This window comes from Piliocolobus tephrosceles, chromosome 18, assembly GCF_002776525.5.
Source record: "Piliocolobus tephrosceles isolate RC106 chromosome 18, ASM277652v3, whole genome shotgun sequence".
NCBI classification, from domain to species: domain Eukaryota; kingdom Metazoa; phylum Chordata; class Mammalia; order Primates; family Cercopithecidae; genus Piliocolobus; species Piliocolobus tephrosceles.
The window spans coordinates 64,353,784-64,378,328 of NC_045451.1; the positions used below are offsets into that span (position 1 = coordinate 64,353,784).

The window sequence follows — 24,545 nt, forward strand, 5'->3', positions numbered from 1 at the left end:
CTGAAATTCAGATTTCTACATGCAAAAGCTAACTCATTTTGTTTTGGGATTAGCTAAAATGTTTAAAGAGCCCCGATGAAACAGATGAATTAATCTGTGAAAAGGCAAAAAGTATAATCACGGTTCAGACTACATGAATAGTCAGTGCATGAACCAAAGTAATGAGGCCTTTGTAACCTCACAGAGATTTAGTCACTTGATCATTCCTCTTTCAAAGCAGTTGCAAAAGTACAGTGTGTTATTCTGATGACTGGCATAGGTCTTGCTTATGTACAAAAATGAGAAAAAGTGGCTCATGTACTTACTAATTTCCAAGGTTGTTGCGTGTAGGTGAAAAGTTGGTGGGGATTAGGAGGAAGCACTGTGGAAACAAGTTTTAGAGTTGTGGCATTTTCAGGTAACAAATAAGTGCAAGTCCACATCATAAAAAATTCTAATTTACCCTTTTTTGGGGTCAATTTGTATTTTTTTTTTGGAAACAGAGTCTTGTTCTGTCACCCAGGCTAGAGTATAGTGGTGTAATCTCTGTTCATTGCAACCTCCACCTCTTGGGTTCAAGCATTTCTCCTGCCTCACTCAGCCTCCCGAGTAGCTGGGATTACAGACATGTGCCAACACGTCTGGCTAATTTTGTATTTTTAGTAGAGACAGGGTTTCACCATGTTGGCCAGGCTGGTCTCAAATTTTTGACCTCAGGTGATTCACCCGCCTCAGCCTCCCAAAGTATTGGGATTACAGGTGTGAGCCACTGCACCTGGCCAAATTTGTATTTTTTTTATACATATATAAAGTTTACAAATATGACCTAAATGAAAACCAGATAAAATTGACAATGGCAAATAATTACCAATTTTAAACGTGGCAAGAATAACAGCGACGGCACTAAAGGAGCTCAATAAAGCCCTGGGCTCTGGACTCAAACCTGTCTTTTAATAATTGTGGCACGTTGGGCAAGTCACTAAACCTCAGTGAGGCACAGTTTTTCATTATTGCAAGGATGGAATGAAAGCTACAAAGCATTTTTCTGATTTTCCCTACACTTGAGAGTTGTATAGGAAACAAAGTGGATGAAATGTATGCAAAGAAATCAAAGTAGGTAAAACTGACATGAATTTGCACATTTGAAAGGTTCATCACTCCTTCATAAAACAGAAAGTTAGTCTCAGCTTCTGAACTGAAACTTCACCAGAGTGATTATCAGAGTAAAAGGACTTTTTTAGTTCTTCAGTATTGAAACCCCTTTAAACAGGATGTAAGTTCTCCCTGCCTCATCAACAATGAATAGCACATGTGCTGTACAGTGTAAGTTAGAATGATATGCTTCTTTTTTTTTTTTTTTTTTTTGAGACGGAGTCTCGCTGTGTCACCTGGGCGGGAGTGCAGTGGCCGGATCTCAGCTCACTGCAAGCTCTGCCTCCCGGGTTTACGCCATTCTCCTGCCTCAGCCTCCCGAGTAGCTGGGACTACAGGCGCCCGCCACCTCGCCCGGCTAGATTTTTGTATTTTTTAGTAGAGACGGGGTTTCACCGTGTTAGCCAGGATGGTCTCGATCTCCTGACCTCGCGATCCACCCGTGTCGGCCTCCCAAAGTGCTGGGATTACAGGCTTGAGCCACTGCGCCCGGCCTAGAATGATATGCTTCTTAACTGCAGAAGTATTCCCCTCAAAAGACAATGAGTTATATTTTGGAAGAAGTGGGACTTTAGAAAAAACACACCAACCTGAAAGCAGTGCATTAATTATTTTATTAATTTCTTCTTTTTACATTATGGGAAACATTCATCTATTTACAATTTTTTTTGTTCACACACAGTCTAGGTAAATAAGCCTATGAAATTCCAATTCATAAAGCCGTAAAAATGTTCCCCACCCCTCCATCTGAAGGCTTTCAAATGAATCTTTTTTTTCCAAACCAAAATAATTTTTAAAAATTACATTTGGGAATTCAGATATGCTAGTGATTTACATTCCAGTTATTTAAAATATGCATCTAGACATGTTTTAAAAAAGAAATGGTAAATTCACAAGGATAAGGCTTAAATGAAAGTGGTAATGCACAGTAAAACATTAAGGAAACATCTATAAATAACAGAAATATATTACAAATAAATTAGTTCTATTTACCATTTCAAATATTAAAAATCTTTAATCCATTTCTTCATCTCTCTTTACAAAAAGGTTATGTGAATTGTATGGAAACATCTGCAAAAAATATAATAAATACTTAATTTCTTTGAACGTTTTTTGATGTGGGAGACAAACTTCTTTTGTAATCCCCCCCTCCCCAAGAAAATGCCCAACACCTTTATACCAAAGTTAAACAAAATAAGTAATTTTTCAGGGTACATACATTTTCCATTATGAACTAAAAAACATTTCTACAAATTACATCAAAAAGAACGATGTAACAAAGCTTATGCTCATGAATGTCAGTTTCAGGGGTCAAGCAGCATTGTGTGGGGTCATGTCTAACATCAATAATTAGTTTTTTATAAAGTGTTTGTATAATTTAAATTGTATTTTCAAGGAAGGCAAAGGTCATGATGCCCTGTAGGCCTTGAGCTAAAAGATTTAAAATTCTTACCAAAAATAGCTTATGAATATACAAATACCGTTCACTTAGACAGGATAAATAGGCCTTCTCTTGTCTCTCTTTAAAATATCATGGGCTAAATTAGTTTCCACAGAAAATATTGTAGGATGATCTTGAATCGTATTGGAAATCTATTTCTTAATCCAAATCTTAACTCTACCTCAGGGCACGGAGCTGTAATTGTGAGCATGAGTCTTGGGATGAACGCTGCTTCTTTCGTATTAATCGGTGAGTTCCAAGTCATTCTCAGTATTGAATGTGACCATAGGCTACCCAAGTGGCAGTTGGCCCTACTGGATGCAAGCTTTGTGTGACTTTTAATTGCTGCTACAAGGTAAAGAAAAGGTGTATTCTTTTTAAAACTAGCAAATACTTGAAGCTCAAAATCTCTGTATGCTCCCATTTGACAAAGCACTCAAAGTGCTTTGTTCACCCTAGTTCAAAGTTGGTTGGTTGGTTTCAAAATAAGTGAGTAGCCCTTTTCTTGTAAACCACAGCAATGAACATTTGTGCCCTGTTTATAAAGGTAGCTCAAAGCATCGATGGCTCTGAGAGGTAGCGAATTCTCTAGTGGTTTTAGAGTATGTCCGTGAAAATATTTGTTGCTAGAACCCATCACCTCTCTTAATTTCATAAGTAAAATTAAATTAGCACCTGGCTATGAGAGTGTATTTTAAAAAGCTTCTCTGGTGCAAGCATATTTGATGTATGTGTTTAAAAGTCTTTCGTTTTTAATTTCTAATGCTTTAGGATGTGAGCTGGACATAAAATGCCAGGGATACTTAAGATTGCCACATCCTAAGCGTTTAAACTGCGACGAGTAAGGGCATTTAAAGACAACTTCAGCTAGACACCGATGCATACTGCCCGTCAATCATGACTAAAAATCTAAATCAACACTCTCTGCCAAAAGCCTTGATTTCTTTCAGTGTTTATGAATCATGACTCCCCCCACCTCTTCATGGCTGTTGACCCTGGCAGGTCGAATTTCTTCTCTCACTACCTGGAACCTCAAGATGACGGCGCTAGCTCTTTTGAATGAGGCAGCATGTCTATTGGGGTCAAAATTTACTTTAGCCATTTGACATAGGACAGAATCCTATGCTAGGTACTACTGGACTCTAGTAGTGAGAGGAGACGAAAGGAGAAAATATATCTGAAATACGAACTACTTGGGTTAAAATAGACGGATGTGTAGCATTCAAAGGGATGGTAGGAAAACCCAAACTCTTCTCTGAAAACAGCCTTGCTGCCATTTACAGCGCTTTACAAGCAGATATGTACTTATATATGTGGAATCAGGTAGGCCTACCTGGATGGACAGTAACAAATTAATAGAACCGACACTTTCCCTTTAAAAACAGCCGCCACGACAACAGTATAAATATACACAGTACAATAAGAGTTGAGAAAACATTTCAGGTCTAGATTTTCTTAATAATAGGACAAAAAAATCCCTTAAGTAGTATCCTAAACCATCAGTGCCTCCTTTGCCTTGCTTCATGTTATTGCCTTTCAGAATAGATTAATTTCCCTGAAAGATCGAATTTACAATCTTCTGCTGATGGAAACATTTGAAGCTGTGATTGATGAAGTAACAGTGAGGCAGTTTGTGCAGCTGTGAGTATGCAGGTGCCCCCCAGCACCTGCAGATTTCGCTTCTCCCATCCTTGCTACACATCCAGGTCCCCCACCCCCAGGCCAGGCTTGGTCCCCTCTCTCTGTGTCCCTCATGGATTCCAGTGAGATGGTGTGATTTCTGAGGTTGTGAATAAAGTGCTCCATCTGCCTTTTAAAAAGAATAACCATTTAGGGGAAATAAAGGGAATCGGAGGCCTAGTTTCTTTCATGTGGAAGACGGTAAGTCCCAAAGGATCACCCTGTGATACTGGATTTCTGAAATACCCTATGGTTTTATATTGCTGAACAGACTAGCTCGAGAGAACTGAGGATGGCGGGTGACCTAAAGGCGTCACTTCTACACAGGTGGGTTTGGCTTTGCCCAGAAAATAAAGGGTTGGATCTCAGTACGAGGCAGGGTGACGGCATCAGGACAGGGGGCGAAGCTCGGTGAAGAAGATGGGCAAACGGGTTGGGGAAGTGGGGGGCTTCGGGGGGACTGGGGGGCGGCTCCTGCGAGATGGACAACTACACCACGACAGTGGAAGTCACTGAGCTCGGAAACAGACGGGCTCGGAGGGGAAGAGGGAGCCGGCAGAGGGGTGGCGGGGGGGGGGGGGACAGATACTTGGCGGCGGCGGCCGGGCTGCAGGGCGCTCAGAGCCGGGTCTGCGCCTCGGGGATGTAGATCTCGATGCTCTCGGCGCTCTCGGTGGCCGAGTTCTGGCGGACGGACGCGGCGCGCTTGGCGGCCATCAGGCGCTGGCGGGCCTCCGGGCGCTGCGAGCTCTCCAGCGGGCGCTCCCGGATCAGCGGCGCGGGGCCCTTCGCCGGCTTCTTTGGCACTGGTGGAGGGGCCCTTCTCTCCTGATCAAAGCAGAAGGTTCAGGACATTACACAGCTTCTCAGGACAAGCTTGGGAAAAACTGGGATAGGTCAGTAGTTAGAACACACATTTTTTACCTAGGGGTGGTTAGTTCTGATCTGCACACTGCATATCTACTTTTTTCTTCCTTATTCTGGCTTGGGTATTCAAAAGATGCAGGAAAAAAAAAAAAAAAAAAAAAAATCCCGGTAAGCTTAAGGCCCGGGGTAAGGCTGGGTTGCAGAACTAGGTCTCTCCAAGGGAAGGAAGTGGGTATTGTAAAGGCCCCCTGCGGAAAGCCTGCGGCTCCCAGCACATTGAGTGTGGTTCTCTCTGGAGACTCCAAACTCCTCCTGGTGCCAGAGATGGGCCAGGAAGCAGCGGCTGCAGCAGCATCTTAGAACCCCTGCATCCCTTCTAAGGACGCAAGTCACCGGGTGCAAGCTTGGTTCAGAGCTTAAAAACTTGTCCGTCCTGTCCCCGGCCCATCCACCCTCCCCTTGCCACCAAACCTAAATAACCAAAGGAGGAAGAAGAAATATCAGATTGTATTCTTTAGCTTTGTTGGTGCTACACCAGGTTAGACCTTTTTGCACACCACACACGAACACACAAGCAATATACAATATACAGGGTCACGGGAGAGGGACGCCATTAGATGTTTCCTACACTCCAGAGTTCAGTCAGTTCCAAGGTGACTCTGACTAGGGACCTCGGGATAACTGTGGTGGCCCAGGAGGCAATTCCAATCACAGGGGCAGAAACTATGCCATGAAAAGTTGACACAGGATGAAAGAGGTCATTCCTCTTATCAGCAGCAAACTATGAAACGGGCGGATATTTTCAATGCCACTGCAAAAACAAAAGACAGTCATCTCTTTGGCATTAAAAAAAATGCAGCAGGAAAGAATGGCATCTAGACCACAAAGGATTTTTAGGGAAAGAAGGTTGAAGTTGTAGACTGTGAAAGGGTGCAGATAAACTGATGCTTTCATTTTGAATAGAATACCCTCCATTCTCATAAAACGAAGCGGGAACATTATCTTAAAATATAGATTCGGTGATTCTCCATAGGCACTCTTTGTGTCTTAACACCAATGCTCAACACAGCAATTCCTCCCTGCCTGCCAGGGCAAGTGCCTAGTTCAGCTTCTCACCCTGGAGCTGCCCCACCGGCTGTCTAAGGTGGAGTCTGTGTGGCTTAAAAGAGAAAAAAGGAGAGCCTGGAGTGCAAACTATATTCTACCAAGTCTGATTATGCTTATTCATTTTTCTCCTCAGGTTCATGGGGTGATGAAAAGCTCTGATCATAGGCAAAGTCCATTAAAAAACTTAAAAATCAAGCTAACTAATGATTTACTATGTAAATATCAGGTTACATATATCAATTCTTAGCGTCACTTCTTTTAGACATTTTAAATCTTCATTGTGGAATAACTCAGTAGATATTTTTAGAAATATGAATACTGGAATTTTTTAGTCATTTTCCTTTTCTTATACATTTTGATTTTTTAAACAATTATTATTTTTATTTTTGAGAGAAGGTCTTGCTCTGTCACCCAGGCTGGAGTGCAGTGGCGCAATCATGGCTCACTGCAGACTCAAACTCTTCGATTTCAAGCAGTCCTCCCACCTCAGCCTCCCAATAGCTGGCACTATAAGTGTGCACTGCCATGCCCAGCTAATTTTTGTATTTTCTGTAGAGATGGCGTTTCACCATGTTGCCCAGGCTGGTCTTGAACTCCTGGACTCAAGTGATCCACCCGCCTTGGCCTCCCAAAGTGCTGGGATTACAGACATGAGCCACCGCGCCCGGCCAACAATGATTATTAAAAAATATATATAATTAAAAGAATAAGAAATTAGATTGATCAGCTCTGGAAACTAAGTTACCAGTGTGTGTGCACTTGTAGTATTTCCTTAAAATAAGACTGATTTAAAGCTTATCTAGCAGATAGTTTTAAACACAGATTCAAGAAAACTAGATCGGGTGCAAATGTTTGGCTTCCCAACTGAGAGGCCACATGTATATCAACAGTACTTTCCAACTTAACACTACAACCCCCATTTTGATGGTGACAGAATTGGAAATGGGGGACAGCGATGACAGCATCACCCTCTTGTCACTTACAGATGGTCCCTTGGGACTGGATTTTTCCTGGGAGCCCACTGACCCCAAGAACCCTGAAAACATGCTATGCGGCAGCAGAATGGATTAGATTGCTGTTAGCTCTCTGACGGGTGAGGGGACCTGAAAAGAAAAGGGCCACCAGCATTTCAAGGGAACAGCCATTCAATTTTCAGAGGTTGATTCTCTTGGAATTATTTGACCTGAGGCCATAGGAAAGCAAAGGGTTAAAAAAGTCACGTTCGACATGCCAGCCTGGGGAGCTGGATGTTGGATACCTGTGTGAGCCTCGTGGAACACCATAATCAAACGTGAAAATTACAGTTGATTAATTAAAGTAAAAGAATTTAAGTCTTTATTTCTAAACTGTTGCATGAGGACCCCGGTGAGCAATATTCCCCAAGGCAAATCAACCAAAAGCAAAACTCTTTTGAAAAAAAAAAAAATCCCAACATTTATATAATTACTGTGAAACTTTATGGTATATATATTTTTAGACTTGAACAACAGTAATTTCTTTATTACTATATTTATGAAATGATTATCAAAGTCAGTTATTTTTCAGGGCATCCTATTTTTCTTGAAAACACATCCTAGGGGTGTAAGGAAGTTGAATTCTTGTTCTATGGATTCATGCACTGAAAATGTCATTTATTTTAGTTTAAAAAGCAAAATGGAGGCAGTTCCTTCCAGTGACTAAAATGGTTTAACTTAAAGTTTAATTAACAAAAAAGCCACATTCCCATTTTCCAATTCACAGAGACAGGTTTTTCTTTAAAAATATGCCTGAAACATATTACAGATAATATCCCAAATGATTACTATGTAAACATTGTCATTACAATGAAATTAATATGATATCAGCTCCATTTCACATTGTAAACAGCAGGACTGAATGCAGAAGCCTATTTAGACTGTCCAGTGTTTGTGCAGGTTTTTAAATGAACCATACAAAATCTACATTGTTCTACCTTCTTGTCAAGAGGATCCATCTGTTTCCAATTATTGGCCTTTAACTGATGAAGTTCATCAAATTTCATACTAATATTTTCTATGGACAACTGCAGCATGTCCCAAAACCCCGCCAAATCCTGGGAGGTGGGTCTTGGATGAGCATTAGGATTCTGCACAAGAGAAAGAAAAACATTCATGCTTTAGAGGCAATTCTTGACAAGCACAGGCCCAAAGAGGCATTTTCAAATATTTCAAACAACGTAAGGAGGATGAGTTCCTTTTGGTTTTCAGACATGAGGTAAAAGTGAGGTTACAAATGGTAATTTTATACACTCATCCGTTTGAGTCAGTGATTCTCAAATGTCAAGGTTGTAAAACTCTTCTGTTGTGATACCACATCTATCAATTCAATATGGTATGGGGGAAGGGTCTAAACATATGAAAAATCCCAGAACGTGTGATCTACTGCAGGATGCATTTTAAAACACCGTATTTAAATGGAAATGCCATTTTTGAAAAAAAAATACAGTATATTATTAGAGTTTGTATTCAACTACATGCCATACAATTTATTCAGAGAACAGATAAGGAATCTAAAATAAGATTAGTTTAAATATTCATATCAAGTAAAACACTAGGGTAAACAAAGGATTAGTAATAAAATATTGGATTTTCAAAGCACTATGTGTTCAATAATTAAGATGTTTAATAATATAGGAAGTAATTTTATCATATGACTGCTTTGACAAAATCATTTGGAAATCCATTCATTTTAAATTGACCGTAAAATCATATAGCAAATGTGAGACCACATTATCTCTACATACATATATCTACAAGTCTGTAACGACCCATTTGCTAAGTAATAGTAAACATTCTTTAGTGTTTCAGGATTGACTTTCTTTGCCCCATCCACATATCCCTGATAACAGAATGTATAAACCTAAATTTATATGCCCTAAGACAGAAAAAACACAGCTAGGAGACTGAAAATGTCATACTCTTTGTTAATCACTACCTGCAGCAGTAGCTAAAGGCATTATGGTGAGATGGGTAGCAGCCTCCACATGTCAAGAGATCTTAGGGCCGGGCGCAGTGGCTCACGCCTGTAATCCCAGCACTTTGCGAGGCCCAGGCAGGCAGATCACAAGGTCAGGAGATCGACACCATCCTGGCTAACACGGTGAAACCCTGTCTTTACTAAAAATACAAAAAATTAACTAGGCATGGTGGCGGGCACCTGCAGTCCCAGCCACTCGGGAGGCTGAGGCAGGAGAATGGTGTGAACCCGGGAGGCGGAGCTTGCAGTGAGCCGAGATTGCGCCACTGCACTCCAGCCTGGGTGACAGGGCGAGACTCTGTCTCAAAAAAAAAAAAAAACAAAAAAAGATCCTAACGGGTATCTGTTATGGTGACCTCTTGGTATTTCAGGCAACTGGACAGACTGTGAAACTCCACATCCTATAATAACAGGAGGCCAGTGTATGCTTTTAAAACTAACCCCTAATAAAACTGATATCAGAATTTTGGAAAGTACAAGGTTGATGACCATCAAAATAATGGATTGGAAAGATGTTTTAAGTCCTTGGGTGCACCAATATTATTGGCCTACCTCAAAATAAAAATAAATGAAGGCTGGGTGTGGTGGCTCACAACTGTAATCCCAGCACTTTGGGAGGCCAAAGTGGGTGGAACACCTGAGGTCAGGAGTTCGAGACCAGCCTGGCCAACCTGACAAAACCCCATCTCTACTAAAAATACAAAAATAGGCCAGGCACGATGGCATATGCCTGTAATCCCAGCTGCTCAGGAGGCTGAGGCAAGAGAATCTCTTGAACCCGGGAGGTGGAGGTTGCAGTGAGCCAAGGTTGTGCCACTGGGTGACAAGAGTGACATTCTGTCTCAAAAATAGATAAATAGCTCTATTAATAAATGTATAGTTCCCAAAGTGCCCAAAAGTTCTAAAGTTCATGAGAAGAAATAAATTTTACAGTTTGTAAGTGTTTGATTCATTATTAAAATCTATTCCAATGACGTCTGAATTAATGAAAGCGTTTCTCTGTAGTATTCTGATTTAGTAAACTAAAACAAAAAAAAGGATTTCTCAATATTTAGATTTCCAGAATAGACAGGTACAAGCTTTGACCACGTGTCCGTGGTGTCAGCTACCCAGGAGGCGGAAGTGGGAGGATCGCTTGAGCCTGGGAGGTGGGAGGCTACAATGAGCCACGATTGTACCACTGCACACCTGCCTGGGCAACAGAGTGAGGCTGTCTCAAAAAAAGAAAGGAAAAGAGAAAAGAAAACACTGCAGTGTACCTATACTCTCTGATTCCACGGAACTATCATTTCGTACATTGATGTACCGAAACAATGTAGCCAGTAGGCCTGATGACCTCAAGACTTCATTGATTTACAAAATATGAATAGTTTACTTTTAGTTACCAATGAGGCCAAATGGATTGTAGGAGCATCAAACTATATTTAAGAGGCCCTTTGTCAAAGCTTGTATCTGTCTATTCTGAAAACCTAAATATTGAAAACCCTTTTTTTTTTGTTTTAGTTTACTAAATCAGAATACTACAGAGAAACCCTTTCATTAATTCAGACATCGTTAGAATAGATTTTAATACTGAATCAAACACAAACTTTAATTTTGTTTTTTTTTTTTTTTTTGAGGAGGAGTCTTGCTTTGTCGCCCGGACTGGAGTGCAGTGGCCGGATCTCAGCTCACCGCAAGCTCCGCCTCCCGGGTTTATGCCATTCTCCTGCCTCAGCCTCCCGAGTAGCTGAGACTACAGGCGCCTGCCACCTCGCCCAGCTAGTTTTTGTATTTTTAGTAGAGACAAGGTTTCACCGTGTTAGCCAGGATGGTCTCGATCTCCTGACCTCATGATCCGCTCGTCTCGGCCTCCCAAAGTGCTGGGATTACAGGCTTGAGCCACCGCGCCCGGCCTAAAATTTATTTTTTAATGAACTTTACAACTATTGGGCAATTTGGGAACTATAAATTTATAAATATATCTATTTATTTATTTATTTATTTATTTTTGAGACAGAGCATCGCTCTTCTTACCCAGGCTGAAGTGCAATGGCACAATCTCAGCTCACTGCAACCTCTGCCTCCCAGGTTCAAGTGACTCTCCTGCCTCAGCCTCCTGAGCGGCTGGGATTACAGGCGTGCACCACCACGCCTGGCTAATTTTTGTGTTTTTTGTAGCGATGGGGTCTCACATTGTTGCTCAGGCTGGTCTTGAACTCCTGGCCACAAGATCCTCCTGCCTCGACCTCCCAAGTGCTGGGATTGTAGGTACAAGCCACTCCGCCCTGCCAGTGTTTTCTTAAATGTATTTAACTCTGTATAATGGGCAATTTGTTCCCTTCTCATAAAGAATCTCTTTGCTCCCACATCATTAAGAAGATAGAGAAACAGAGAGAAAGCGTTTAGGCTCAGCCATTCTCCAAATCAGTGAGTCGTGTGATATACCAAGCGGCAGCTCACTCCTTAATCTAAGACAGGCTGCCTTGGAGACCAGAGGTGGGGGCTGGAGGGGAGAGTGGGGAGGGTCAAGGGAGGCTGGAGTCCTTGGTTTAGTTATGTTGGAAGAGGCCAACTTTTGTCTATTCATTCTAAGCCTGAGAGTCTAGTTCGTGATAATGAGTAAGTGTTTTCAAAATAGAGCTATGATTTTTCTCCTCAGAATAGGAACTCATCAAAGGAGGCTGGGTCTGGTTCTGACAAATCATGGTGCCACTTTCATGCAGCTGTGGACCTAAGCAGTGCTGCCACCAGGCCACGGTGCCTCCTGGGGCAAAGGAGCATGGAGCTGAGTCCACTCCATCCAGGTGAGGTGGATCATGCCAGTAATCCCAGCACTTTGGGAGGTTGAGGCTGGAGGATCACAAGGTCAGGAGTTTGAGACCAGCCTGGCTAACATGGCGAAACCCCGTCTCTACTAAAAATATAAAAAATTAGCTGGGTGTGGTGGTGGGCGCCTATAGTCCCAGCTATGCAGGAGGCTGAGGCAGGAGAATCACTTGATCCCGGGAGGCGGAGGTTGCAATGATCCGAGATCGCGCCACTGCACTACCAGCCTGAGCAACAGAGTGAAACTCCTTCTCGGGGGAAAAAAAAAAAAAGTCACTATCAACTCCGTGTGTTCTTTTTGAGCATGTAACCAGAACAGGAATGTAAACGCTGTCAGCATGGTGTCAGGCACGTGTCAGGCTCCTGTCTTTTTTCTGGAGGGGCCTGGTTTGACCAGCATTGTGACTGTCTTCCCCCAGTGTGCCTCAGTCTACCTAAAATATGAGAAGCATATTTTACCACCTATGTCCTTCTAGTGGCCAAGAAATGTGAGCCCATAAGGAACTAGGAAACGTCAAAAGCTGGCTTTAATGAGGTTAACATTTTCTAGAAATCTACACATTTTTTGGACCCGGTGCAGTGGCTCACACCTGTAATCCCTACACTTTGGGAGGCTGAGGAGGGTGGATCACCTGAGGTCAGGAGTTCAAGACCAGCCTAGCCAACCTAGCCAACATGGTAAAACCCCGTCTCTACTAAAAATACAAAAAATTAGCTGGGTGTGGTGGTGGGCACCTGTAAACCCAGCTACTTGGGAGGTTGAGGCAGGAGAATAGCTTGAACCAGGAGGTGGAGGTTGCACTGAGCTGAGATTGCGCCATTGCACTCCAGCCTGGGCAACAAGAGTGAAACTCTGGGCTGGGCACGGTGGCCCATGCCTGTAATCCCAACACTTTGGGTGGCCAGGTGGGCGGATCACCTGAGGTCAGGACTCTGAGACTGGCCTGACCAACATGGAGAAACCCTGTCTACTAAAAATACAAAATTGACCGGGCGCGGTGGCTCAAGCCTGTAATCCCAGCACTTTGGGAGGCCGAGACGGGCGGATCACGAGGTCAGGAGATCGAGACCATCCTGGCTAACCCGGTGAAACCCCCGTCTCTACTAAAAAATACAAAAAACTAGCCGGGCGAGGTGGCGGGCGCCTGTAGTCCCAGCTACTCGGGAGGCTGAGGCAGGAGAATGGCATGAACCCGGGAGGCGGAGCTTGCAGTGAGCTGAGATCCAGCCACTGCACTCCAGCCTGGGCGACAGAGCGAGACTCCGTCTCAAAAGAAAAAAAAAAAGAAATCGGCAAATTTTTCAAAACTTTTGTCTGCAATTTCATCTTTAAAATTTGTACAATGTTTACATTCTTCTTCATAATATAGTTGCTCATCATATATTTCTTTTAACAAGATGTGTTTTCTCTGTATTGTGTACACATTGACTTCCTCATGTACCTATTCCTCATGTACATGTTTGAGCAATACAGCTTTATATAAGCTTTCTTATATTTAAAGCACAGAGAATCATGTTAATTGAGATCTGTGACACATTAGCAAGTTTGCAAATTAGCAGGAGTTCTGTACCTGGCCCATAGCTGAAGCTTGATAGAGTATTTTTTGGGCCGGGCGCAGTGGCTCAAGCCTGTAATCCCAGCACTTTGGGAGTCCGAGACTGGTGGATCAAGAGGTCAGGAGATCGAGACCATCCTGGTCTACACGGTGAAACCCCATCTCTACTAAAAAATACAAAAAACTAGCCGGGCGAGGTGGCGGGCGCCTGTAGTCCCAGCTACTCAGGAGGCTAAGCCAGGAGAATGGCGTAAACCCGGGAGGCGGAGCTTGCAGTGAGCCGAGATGGCACCACTGCACTCCAGCCTGGGCGACAGAGCGAGACTCTGTCTCAAAAAAGAAAAAAAGAATATTTTTTGGACTGAATTCACTTATTAATACATTTACTACTAATAATGATCTCATAAACCATAATAAATTTCTGAAAAATTGGAAGAAGGGTGAGTTTATTTTTTCTGAGAGAGGGGAGAACGAATTATAAATGTGTGTGCATTAGGCAGGCAGTGGGAGGGTGTGGGAATAGCCCTAAAGAGAGATTACAAAAAGAAAAGAGGGATGGAGACTACCAACTTTTCCATACTTTATATTTTCTCTTGGTTGATCCCTGTCTACATAAATTTCTTTTAGTCTGTATTTCTCCTTGTTAACAAGAAGTGGTTAAAACTCTAAAACTGGCCGGGTGCCGTGGCTCACACCTGTAAATACCAGCATTTTGGGAGGCTGAGATGGGAGGATCACAAGGTCGGGAGTTTGAGACTATCCTGGCTTACACGGTGAAACCCCATCTCTACTAAAATAACAATAATACAAAAAATTAGCTGGACATGGTGGCAAGTGCCTGTAGTCCCAGCTACTTGGGGGGCTGAGGCAGGAGAATCGCTTGAACCTGGGAGGCAGAGGTTGCAGTGAGCCGAGATCACGCCATTGCACTCCAGCCTGGGCGACAGAGCGAGGCTCCATCTCAAAACAAAACAAAACAAAAACTCAAAAATCATGCCTGTCAATTGTTGGGGATAAAAGAAAAACAAAAACCTCTAAGATCATATTTTAAGTCATTTAGATTGCTAATAATTGTTTTCACTTGCCACAAGGTAAACAAGTTGCTTTTCATTTTCTTTGTTTTAGACCCAGCTTGACCAACAATTGAGCAATAAAAGCTATTCTTGCAGGGATTTATTTTACTTTATTTTTTTAGACGAAGTCTCACTCTGTTGCCCAAGCTAGAGTGCAATGGCGCAATCTCAGCTCGTTGCAACCTCTGCCTCCTATGTTCAAGCGATTCTCTTCCCTCAGCCTCCCCAGTAGATGGGATTACTGGCACGTGCCACCACACCCAGATAATTTTTATATCTTTAGTAGAGACAGGGTTTCACCATCTTGGCCAGGCTGGTCTCGAACTCCTGACCTCAGGCGATCCGCCTGCCTTGGCCTCCCAAAGTGTTGGGATTACAGGCATGAGCCATTGCGCCCAGGCTGTTTTGCTTTGTTTTTGCATGTCCAAGAAGGATGAATTCTTCATCTGTCTCAAGGACATCAAATCTACATTTTGTAACATCCTTGACTTCTGGCTCTTGAATTAAAACAGAGAACTCAGATTAGGAAATAGTCATTGACTGCTATTTTAGAAAGAAAATCACTATCCAAAATGATTTTTTTTGGGCAATATTATTTTTGAAATATCAAGTTGCTTCGTATTTTGATAAGAACAATAAAATCAGAGATGCCATGTGAAAGCCAGGAAAATGGAAAATTTTCAGTTACAAAAAAAGCAGGAAATAGTTTTAACTTGATTGAATCTTTTCTTCTAAGATTATTGAAGTGAAAAATAAATACTTTAATTTTCAGACAGTCAGGAAATAAGATTCATCAGACAATTCTCTGTTCCAAGTGACAGACTCCAATGGACCTTGACTTGGTTCAAAATCAGTTTTACTTTAGTTGGGCCAGTCTTGGTAACATGTTCTTCTCATGGCACTAGCAGGGAATCTGTAGAAGGAGAGTGTTACTTACCAGGTTCTCTTCACACAGTTCTCTGAACTGGTAGAATTTCTGGGCCATGAGAAGTTGAGCACTGCCCACTGCCGTTCGGATTTTTCCTAGAACTGAAAAGAGCAAACATACGAGAAATTTACACATCTCGCTTCATTGTTGAGATTTAGTCTGGTAAAGCAAAGAGGAAGTTATGCTGTAATACTTAGGGAAAAAGGCACACACACACTGAACACTCATGCCCACCCACACAGCCCGATCACTGTTGTTACCCTGTTGGTCTATGTCACAGAGGCTCCTGGGTTAAAGTCATAAAATCAACTTGGAAAAACACATGCTCCTCCTGCATATTTCTTGGGAGCAATGGAGTTTTCCAGCACTGATGTTACCAAGAACTGGATGTTACCAAGAGAAGCAAACAGTTGTTGCTTTTTTTTTTTTTTTTTTTTAACTTCCTTTACCGCAAGGATGAATTTCAAGTGTTTACCAGTATAGTTTTGGATTGATGGAGTCAGCCGTCATGGTCGGCTGGCTTGTTTTTCTAATACAAGCCCAAACACGAGGAAAGCAATACTAAACTGGAGGGGGAATCTCTTGGCACTCACCATATCCCATCCATATCCTTTCTTACTTTTCCGGAGCTCAGCCACTGGTACTGTTAGGAAAGAGCTGTGACTGACTGAAGTATTTTCTAAGGAGTGAACATGTTCAGCCTGTTGCCTAGAAAACACCAAGGCCATCCCAGCTTTTACACTCCGCAGCCCAATCTTCCTGTTAACATAGAGTGAATTCCCTAGGCACCGTGCTGAGAATCTCCGTCTCTGCAAGCAGGCTACTTCTTGTCTCCCCAGCAATCTAAGGCACCTTTCAGCTGCCGGCAGGCGTGCTCAGACCGAGCAGGGCTGGTCTCTGCTGAGCACTACCCACCTCTGCAGTGTCCCTGGGGCTCGCCTGCACACCTTGGGACTGGGTGCAGCTGCCCTGCTACGCACCAGGGTGTTCTCAACGTGCCCTAATGGTCGGGAAGGAAGGGATCGAAAAGTAAAGCAGGAGAACGTCTCAGAAGAGCACTTGCGCCTCTGGAAATCTTCACGGGGAGATACGGTACAGGATTGAAGCAATCGGATATTGTGAATTTACAGAGCCAGACACCCAAGTGGAATGAAGCCTTTCTCAACCTCATTCCCCACAAATTCTGAGTGACAGAAATCGAAGAATAAGAAACTCCATTCTGGCCCAGGGTTTTCTAGCAATTTGCTCCTTCATTTGTTTTAAACTGCCAGGCTAGATAATGGTTTCTGATGCGCATTCTATGCAGGCGTTACTCAACTATTTCAGCATTCCCACAAGTCACTCGGTGCATTTATATTTCCTCTAATATGTCACCAGCCACACCAAACAGCTCACAGGCAGACACCTGTCCCCTCCCTCCATGATCTTGAGGGGTCTCCCTTGACAACTATCTAGCAGCAATTTCTTGGGCCTAAGTTTTAACTATTTTTCTGCTCTGCTTTTAAAATCTCTTGGAATGGTTATCCTTTTCCTCTTTAACTAATAAATCAATTGTGCAGGACCTCCTCTCCTTTGCTTAACATCCCCAGAAAGGACAGCTTCTGGAGACACAGGGCCTGAGTGGGCCAGAGTCCTCACCATCTACTGCCTGGACAAGTCACCATCTTTACTTTCCCATATGTAAAATGGGGCTAATGGTACCTATTTGGAGGGTTGTTGTGAAGGTTAAAAGCATTAGTGTATTTGAATTGCTTAGGCTGTGTTGGATGTACAGTAGGCACTTAATAATTATTGGTTATTACCTAGGATCAGAAACCTCTACCTCTTCTATGGATGTGCCCACTGTGAGAGCCACACTTGCCCTGGCTAGAAGAGAAGAGGAAAAACAAAGTCTGGATTATCTAAGGTGACTGAATATCTTGGTCTCCTGGGACAGGTATGCTCTCTGGGTGACCTCTTCCAGCTCTGAGAAGGTATATGGAGCAGGCACTTCCTAAGTGAGCATGCGGCTGTAGGTAAGCTCTGAGGTTTATGGAAACCTCTCTGAATTACCTTGCTGAAGGGTAGGACTGTGAGACTGGCAAATCTCAGAATGAATCCTGGGAGGTTATGACCAGGGTACCTAGGTCTCCACTCAGATGGCTGGGTTCCACAGCTCCTGGGAGCTATCACAGAAACTCCAACTATTCTGATTTACCTAAAAACTTTGAGCTGATGGTTCTCAATTACGTCTGATGCCTGAGCTATATATTAGACTCCCATAATAAAAGTAACCGAGTAAGACAGTGATTCTCAAAAGAGGAGACAGGACTGTTCTATTATTCTATATTATTCGGGCAACATGCAACCACGTAAGTTAGGGCTAACTCAGATGTCTTCTCAAAAGTAAAACAAGGGACATCTTTCTTCATTCAGCATGGCCTGGCAAGAGCCCTGGCAAAGTATCTGGGGTGGAGTTGCGGCCCTTCTGTTGCCCGGGCTTTTGCTGTCATGTTCCTTGCATGGAAATTCCCTACAGGCTCCGGGATACTTGCAATTCCTGTGTCCAGAAGATGACCTTTCCTAGGTCCAGGGTGGGGAGATGACTGCTTGGGCCTAGAATGAGATCATGAAACAGGGAGGCTTGGGAGAAGCAGATGACGACTCATATTTCCTCGTCCTCCACACTTTCTTTTCCAGAGAACTAAAAACTCACTTTAATTTTAAGAAAGAAGCTGTAGTGGAGTTTTTGTTTTGTTTTGTTTTTTTCCATTAGACACTCTTGTGTGTGTGAGGTAAGTTCTTTCTTCCAAAAGTAAATTTCACATTTGTTGCCCATGCCTTGAGGAAGTTGAAATTAATAAACAATAAATGGTAAACACCAGTAGAAGTAAAAAGCGGAAATAAAAAGGCTGAAAGTTGGTAAAGAAATGAAATGAAGAAGAAAGAAGCATCTCGATGTTGTTTCGAAACTACTCTAAAATGTTCAATACCAACCTTCAGGGTGGAAAAAAAAAATACAGTTGGCCCTCTGTATCCATGGGTTTTGCATCTGTGGGTTAAACCAACCTTGGGTCTCACTATGTGGCCCAGGCTGGTCTTGAACTCCTGGACTTAAGCAGTCCTCTCACCTCAGCCTCCCAGAGTGCTGGGATTCTAGCCACCATATCCTGCTGAATTTGTTTTCTTTTTCCCTTTTCTCTCTCTCCTATGAAATGAAGCCCTACAGACAAAGTAAATGTTCTCCACTCCTATCCCATTCCTTTTTTTTTTTTTTTTTGAGACGGAATCTCGCTCTGTCACCCAGGCGGGAGTGCAGTGGTGCGACCTAGGCTCACTGCAAGCTCCACCTCCCAGGTTCACGCCATTCTCCTGGCTTAGCCTCCTGAGTAGCTGGGACTACAGGCGCCACCAGACCAGACTAATTTTTTGTATTTTTTGGAAGAGGCGGGGTTTCACCATGTTAGCCAGGATGGTCTTGATCTCCTGACCTCGTGATCCGCCCACCTCAGCCTCCCAAAGTGCTGGGATTACAGGCGTGAGCCACCGCGCCCAGCCCATCCCATTCCTTTTCATCCCCAGAGGAAACCACTGCAGTAGAGAATGACCATTTCAGTCCCATCACTGAGTTCATCAGGTGTCTTTCCTGGTCCTGGGAAGGTGATAGCTAAGGGTCTTTTTGAGTGTTAGATTGGGGCAATGTCACTAGCACAGTTGAGACCCCCTAGCCAACAGCAGCAGATTTTCTCTGAAAGTTAGAATGGGGGTGTTAAAGCTCTGTGGGTGTTGAGTTGATCTCTTTCACATTCTGGTCATGCTTTTTTTTTTTTTTTTTTTTCCCCAGATTGTTCAACCCAGATGTGGTTAACAGTTTTTCCACCCATCTCCCTTAGGGCACATTCAAGTGCATCTTACAGAATAATTATCTCTGCTGTGTCACCCAGGCAAGCCATTTAACTATGATTCATACCATGTATTTGTGTAATACTTAATCAGAGAGTAAGCCTTGTATTGCTGGGCAGTTCTTTTTATCTAAGTAAATCCAGCCTCCCCAGACCCGTATAGGCACCTGATGGCAAGGCTTATAGACTCCTCCCTTTCCTTTCCTCCCCCAGCTACTCTGTGAATCTGTCCCTCAATGGAAGTACAGGACAAAACAGAAACACAGTTGAATGGAATTCCTCCTACTTAAGTAAGCACTCTTTATAAACCCCCCCCACTTACAGTTCTTCAAACCTCTTACTCCACAACAGATATTTAAAAAGACCCACAATAGAGAGGACAGCCCTGGGTTAGTGAATCACACAAAGTCAGGAAGAACTTTCGGGAGGCCTTTGTGAGTATGTGTTTACTTAAATTATCATCACTTGGTATTTCAAGACTCACAAACAGGCATCTAATTAGATCCTCACAGGACCCTGTGAGGCAGAGCCGATAACTGCATTTGAGAAAACTTGTGCTCAAACTACAAAGTCTCTTCCCCAGGGACACCTGCTGTGGCCAGTCCCTATCTTCTGACCCCAGTCTAGTTGGGCTCTCTTCTCTCTACACTCACTGAAAATTGTGTCTGAATCTACTTAAGTGGAAGGTATCTGAGTGTGATTTCCTTCTTTTTTTTTCTCTACTGTGGTAAGAACACTTAACATGAAATCTACCCTCTTAACAAATATTTAAGTACACAATACAGTTTTGTTAATGGTGGCGCAGTGTTGTACAGCAGATCTCAAGAACTTATTCACCTTGCATAACTTTAGATCCACTGAACAGAAATTCCCATTTCCCCTTCCCCCTAGACCCTGGCACCCACCATTCCACTCTGTTTCTTGAGTTTGACTATTTTAGATACCTCATATAAGCAGAATCATGCAGTATTTGTTCTCCAGTAACTGGCTTATTCCACTTAGCATATAGTCCCCCAGGCTCATCCATGTTGTTGCATATGGCAGAATCTCCTTCTTTTTCAAAGCTGAATAATATTTCATTGTATGTATATACCACATTCCATTTATCCACTGAGTGTGATTTCTATTTATTTGTTTATTTATTTATGAATGGGGTCTCAGTATGTTGTCCAGGGTGGAGGGCAGTGGCTATTCATAGGCATGATCATGGGGTACTATAGCCCTGAACTCCTTGCCATAGCCTTCTGAGCAGCTGGGACTGCAGGCATGAACCACTATGCCAGGTTGCATGTAATTTCTTTATCAACATTTCCCAGCCAGTGCCAATGGAAAGGGGTGAGTGGCGTAATAAGTCAGTGCGAGAGTTGGAAGAAATTTGCCAAGCCTGATCACTGTCCCACATCAGGAAGCAAGAGCCAGACCTGATCACTGTCCCACATTAGGAAGCAAGAGCCAGACCTGAGCACTGTCCCACATTAGGAAGCAGGAGCCAAACCTGATCACTGTGCCACATTAGGAAGCAAGAGCTGAACCTGATCACTGTCCCACATTAGGAAGCAGGAGCAAACCACATCCCTCCACCTGAAGTGACTGGCAGGCAAGACAATTTCAATCCTGAAAAGAAAAGAGGAACCAAGGCCACCTTGAAAGAGATGGTGGGTGTGAGTTTCAATTTCTGTTTTTCTTTTAAATATTATATGTCATAATGAGAAGCAGAGAACAATTATTTTGGCTGTGGGAAAGGGGAGTCTTTTATGCAAACTATGATTTGAAATCTCCTGACTCCATTCAAAGACCCAGCCATTTAGAAGACAACATACCTCCTCTTTCCCACTGACCTCTGTGGGATAGGTTGTTATTTTGAGAAAAGGAGGTAGTATAAGAGAAACAAGGATGAAGAGAAAAAACACTTTCTTTTAACCCTTCCAGTGTGTCTGTGACAAAGCTGCAAGGAGTTTCAGTACGCTGGTGATCTTTTTGCTGGGTTAAAAATCAGGATTACAAATCCTTAAGCATAAGCAGCATATGTATCCTTTCCTATTTCAAGAGAAGTTAGGTCTCTAGAACTGAAAAGGCAGACATGCTCATTTCTCTGATTGCTTTTTTTTTTTTTTTTTTTTTTTTTGAGACAAGAGTCTCACTCTGTCACCCAGGCTGGAGTGCAGTGGCACGACCTCGGCTCACTGCAACCTCCACCTCCCGGGTTCAAGTGATCGTCCTGCCTCAACCTCCCGAGTATCCGGGATTACAGGCATGAGCCACTGCGCCTGGCCTCTCTGAGTGCTTCTAATTCTTACATGATACTACACCTGACTTCACGATCATCAGACCTTACTTTAGGGCCTCAGAAACAGAGAAGAATAGACATATTTCTTATATCCTCAAAGTAGGTTCCCTGAAGCCCGGACACGACAGACACCCCTGCAATGGATTACATCTGACAGGCTCCCCGTGGTGAAGGTTACTACGGTACATATGCTGCATAGAACTTGTCACATTTTTCTGCCACCTACACTGTAATTCACCTAGTATGTTTCATTTTAGTCTAACTGTCTCTCTGGGCAATCCAGGCACGCCTCAGACATACTGTGGGTTGAGTTCCAGACCGCTACAATAAATGAATATCACAATAAAGTGAGTCACATGAGGTTTTTGTTTCCCAGTGCATGTAAAAGTTATGTTTACACTATACTGTAGTCTGTTAAGTGTGCAATAGCATAATGTCAAAAGAAAAAGTACCGGCCGGGCGCAGTGGCTCACGCCTATAATCCCAGCACTTTGGGAGGCCGAGACGGGCGGATCACGAAGTCAGGAGATCGAGACCATCCTGACTAACACGGTGAAACCCCGTCCCTACTAAAAATACAAAAATTGGCCGGACGCAGTGGCGGGCGCCTGTAGTCCCAGCTACGTGGGAGGCTGAGGCAGGAGAATGGCGTGAACCCGGGAGGCGGAGCTTGCAGTGAGTGGATATCGCGCCACCGCACTCCCGCCTGGGCGACAGAGCGAGACTCTGTCTCAAAAAAAAAAAAAAAAAAAGTACCTAATACTTTATTGCTAAAAAATGCTAACGGTCATCTGAACCATCAGCAAGTCACAATCTTCTTGCTAAGGGAGGGTCTTGCCTCGATGTGGATGGCTGCTGTGATCAAGGTGGAAGTTGCTGAAGGTAGGGGTGGCTGTGGCAATGTCTCTTCTTAAAATAATTTTTTTTTCATTTTTTATTTTTTGTAGAGACAGGATCTCGCTATGTTGCCCAGGCTGGTCTCAAGCTTCTGGCCTCAAGCGATCCTCTCATCTTGGACTCCCAAACTGCTGGCATTACAGGTATGAGTCACTGCCCTGGCTGGCTGTGGCAATTTTAAAAATAAGACAACAATGAAGTTTGCCACATCAGTTGACTTTTCCTTTCATGAAATATTTCTTTGTTGCATGCAATATTTGTTTGACAGCATTTTACCTACAGTAAAACTTTTTTCAAAATTGGAGTCAAGGGGCCAGGCGTGGTGGCTCACTCTTGTAATCCCAGCACTTTGGGAGGCTGAGGCGGGCGGATCACCATCCTGGCTAACACGGTGAAACTCCGTCCCTACTAAAAAATAGAAAAAATTAGCCAGGGGTGCTGGCGGGCGCCCGTAGACCCAGCGACTCAGGAGGCTGAGGCAAGAGAATGGTGTGAACCCAGGAGACGGAGCTTGCAGTGAGCCAAGATCATGCCACTGCACTCCAGCCTGGGCAACAGAGTGAGACTCTGTCTCAAAAAAAAAAAAAAAAAAAAAACCAACTGGAGTCAAGGTTGGGAGTGGTGGCTCAGACCTGTAATCCCAGCATTTTGGCAGGCCAAGATAGGAGGATTACTTGAGCCCAGGAGTTCAAGACCAGCCTAGGCAACATGGCAAAACCCCATCTCTACAAAAAATAGAAAAAATTAGTAGGCATGGTGGCACATCCCTGAAGTCCCAGTTGCTCAGGAGGCTGAGTTGGGAGGATCACCTGAGCCTGGGAAGTTGAGGCTGCAGTGAGCTGTGATTGTGCCACCGCACTCCAGTCGGGGCAACAGAGGAGACTCTGTCTCAAAAAAAAAAAAAAAAATTGGAGTGAAAATCCTCTTGAAACTTACCACTGTTTTATCAACTAAGTTGATGTAATATTTTAAATCCTTTGTGGTCATTTCAACAGTGTTCACAGCATCTTCACCAAGAGCAGTTTCCATCTCAAGACTATTTTCTTGGCTCATCCACAAGAAATAACTCCTCCTCTGTTCAAGTTTGATCATGAAATTATAGCAATTCGGTCACACTTACAGGCTTCATTTCTCATTCTAGTTCTCTTGCACTTTTTACCACACCTGCAGTTCCTTCCTCCACTGAAGTCTTGAACCCCTCAAAGTCATCTGCGAAGGTTGGAATCAACCTCTAAACTCCTGTTAATATTGGTATTTTGACCTTTTCCCATAAATCATAAATGTTCTTAATGGCATCTAGAATGGAGATTCCGTTCCAGAAGGTTTTCTTTTTTTTTTTTTTTAATTTTTAAATTATTTTTTCAAATTTTTGTGGCTGCATGGTGTATATATTTATGGGGTACATGAGATGTTTTGATACAAGCATGCAGTGTGACGTAAGCACATCATGGAGAATGGGGTATCCATCCCCTCAAGCATTTATCCTTTAGATTACAAATAATCCTCCAGAAGATTTTCAATGGACTTTGCCCAGGTCCATCAAGAGACTCACTATCTATGGCAGATATAGCCTTATGGAATGTATTTTTAACTAAGAAGACTTGCAAGTCAAAATGACTCTTTGATCCATAGGCTGCAGAATGGATGTTGTATTCCTCTGTTTTCATGCTACTGATAAAGAAATACCTGAGACTAGGTAATTTATAAAGGAGAGACGCTTAATGGACTCACAGTTCCACATGGCTGGGGAGGCCTCAGTCATTGTGGAAGGTGAAAGGCACATCTTACATGGTGGTAGATAAGAGAAAATGATGATAGACAAGCAAAAGGGGAAACCCCTTATAAAATCACCAGATCTCATGAGACTTATTCACTACCATGAGAACAGTATGGGG

At 43.1% G+C, this 24,545-nt stretch overlaps 1 protein-coding gene across 1 annotated transcript in view; it reads right to left on the reverse strand.

Moving 5' to 3' along the window:
* Nucleotides 1-1,726: 1,726 nt before the first annotated feature.
* Nucleotides 1,727-24,545, reverse strand: part of DLGAP1 (DLG associated protein 1) — a 976,217-nt gene continuing 953,398 nt past the window's right edge. Inside the window, exons 13-15 of the mRNA XM_023228478.2 lie at nucleotides 15,595-15,686; nucleotides 8,178-8,330; nucleotides 1,727-5,080 (exon numbers count right to left, since the gene is read on the reverse strand). Coding sequence (XP_023084246.2) covers nucleotides 4,871-5,080; nucleotides 8,178-8,330; nucleotides 15,595-15,686 — 455 coding nt within the window. The 3' untranslated portion in view covers nucleotides 1,727-4,870. The remainder of the gene's footprint in view (nucleotides 5,081-8,177; nucleotides 8,331-15,594; nucleotides 15,687-24,545) is intronic.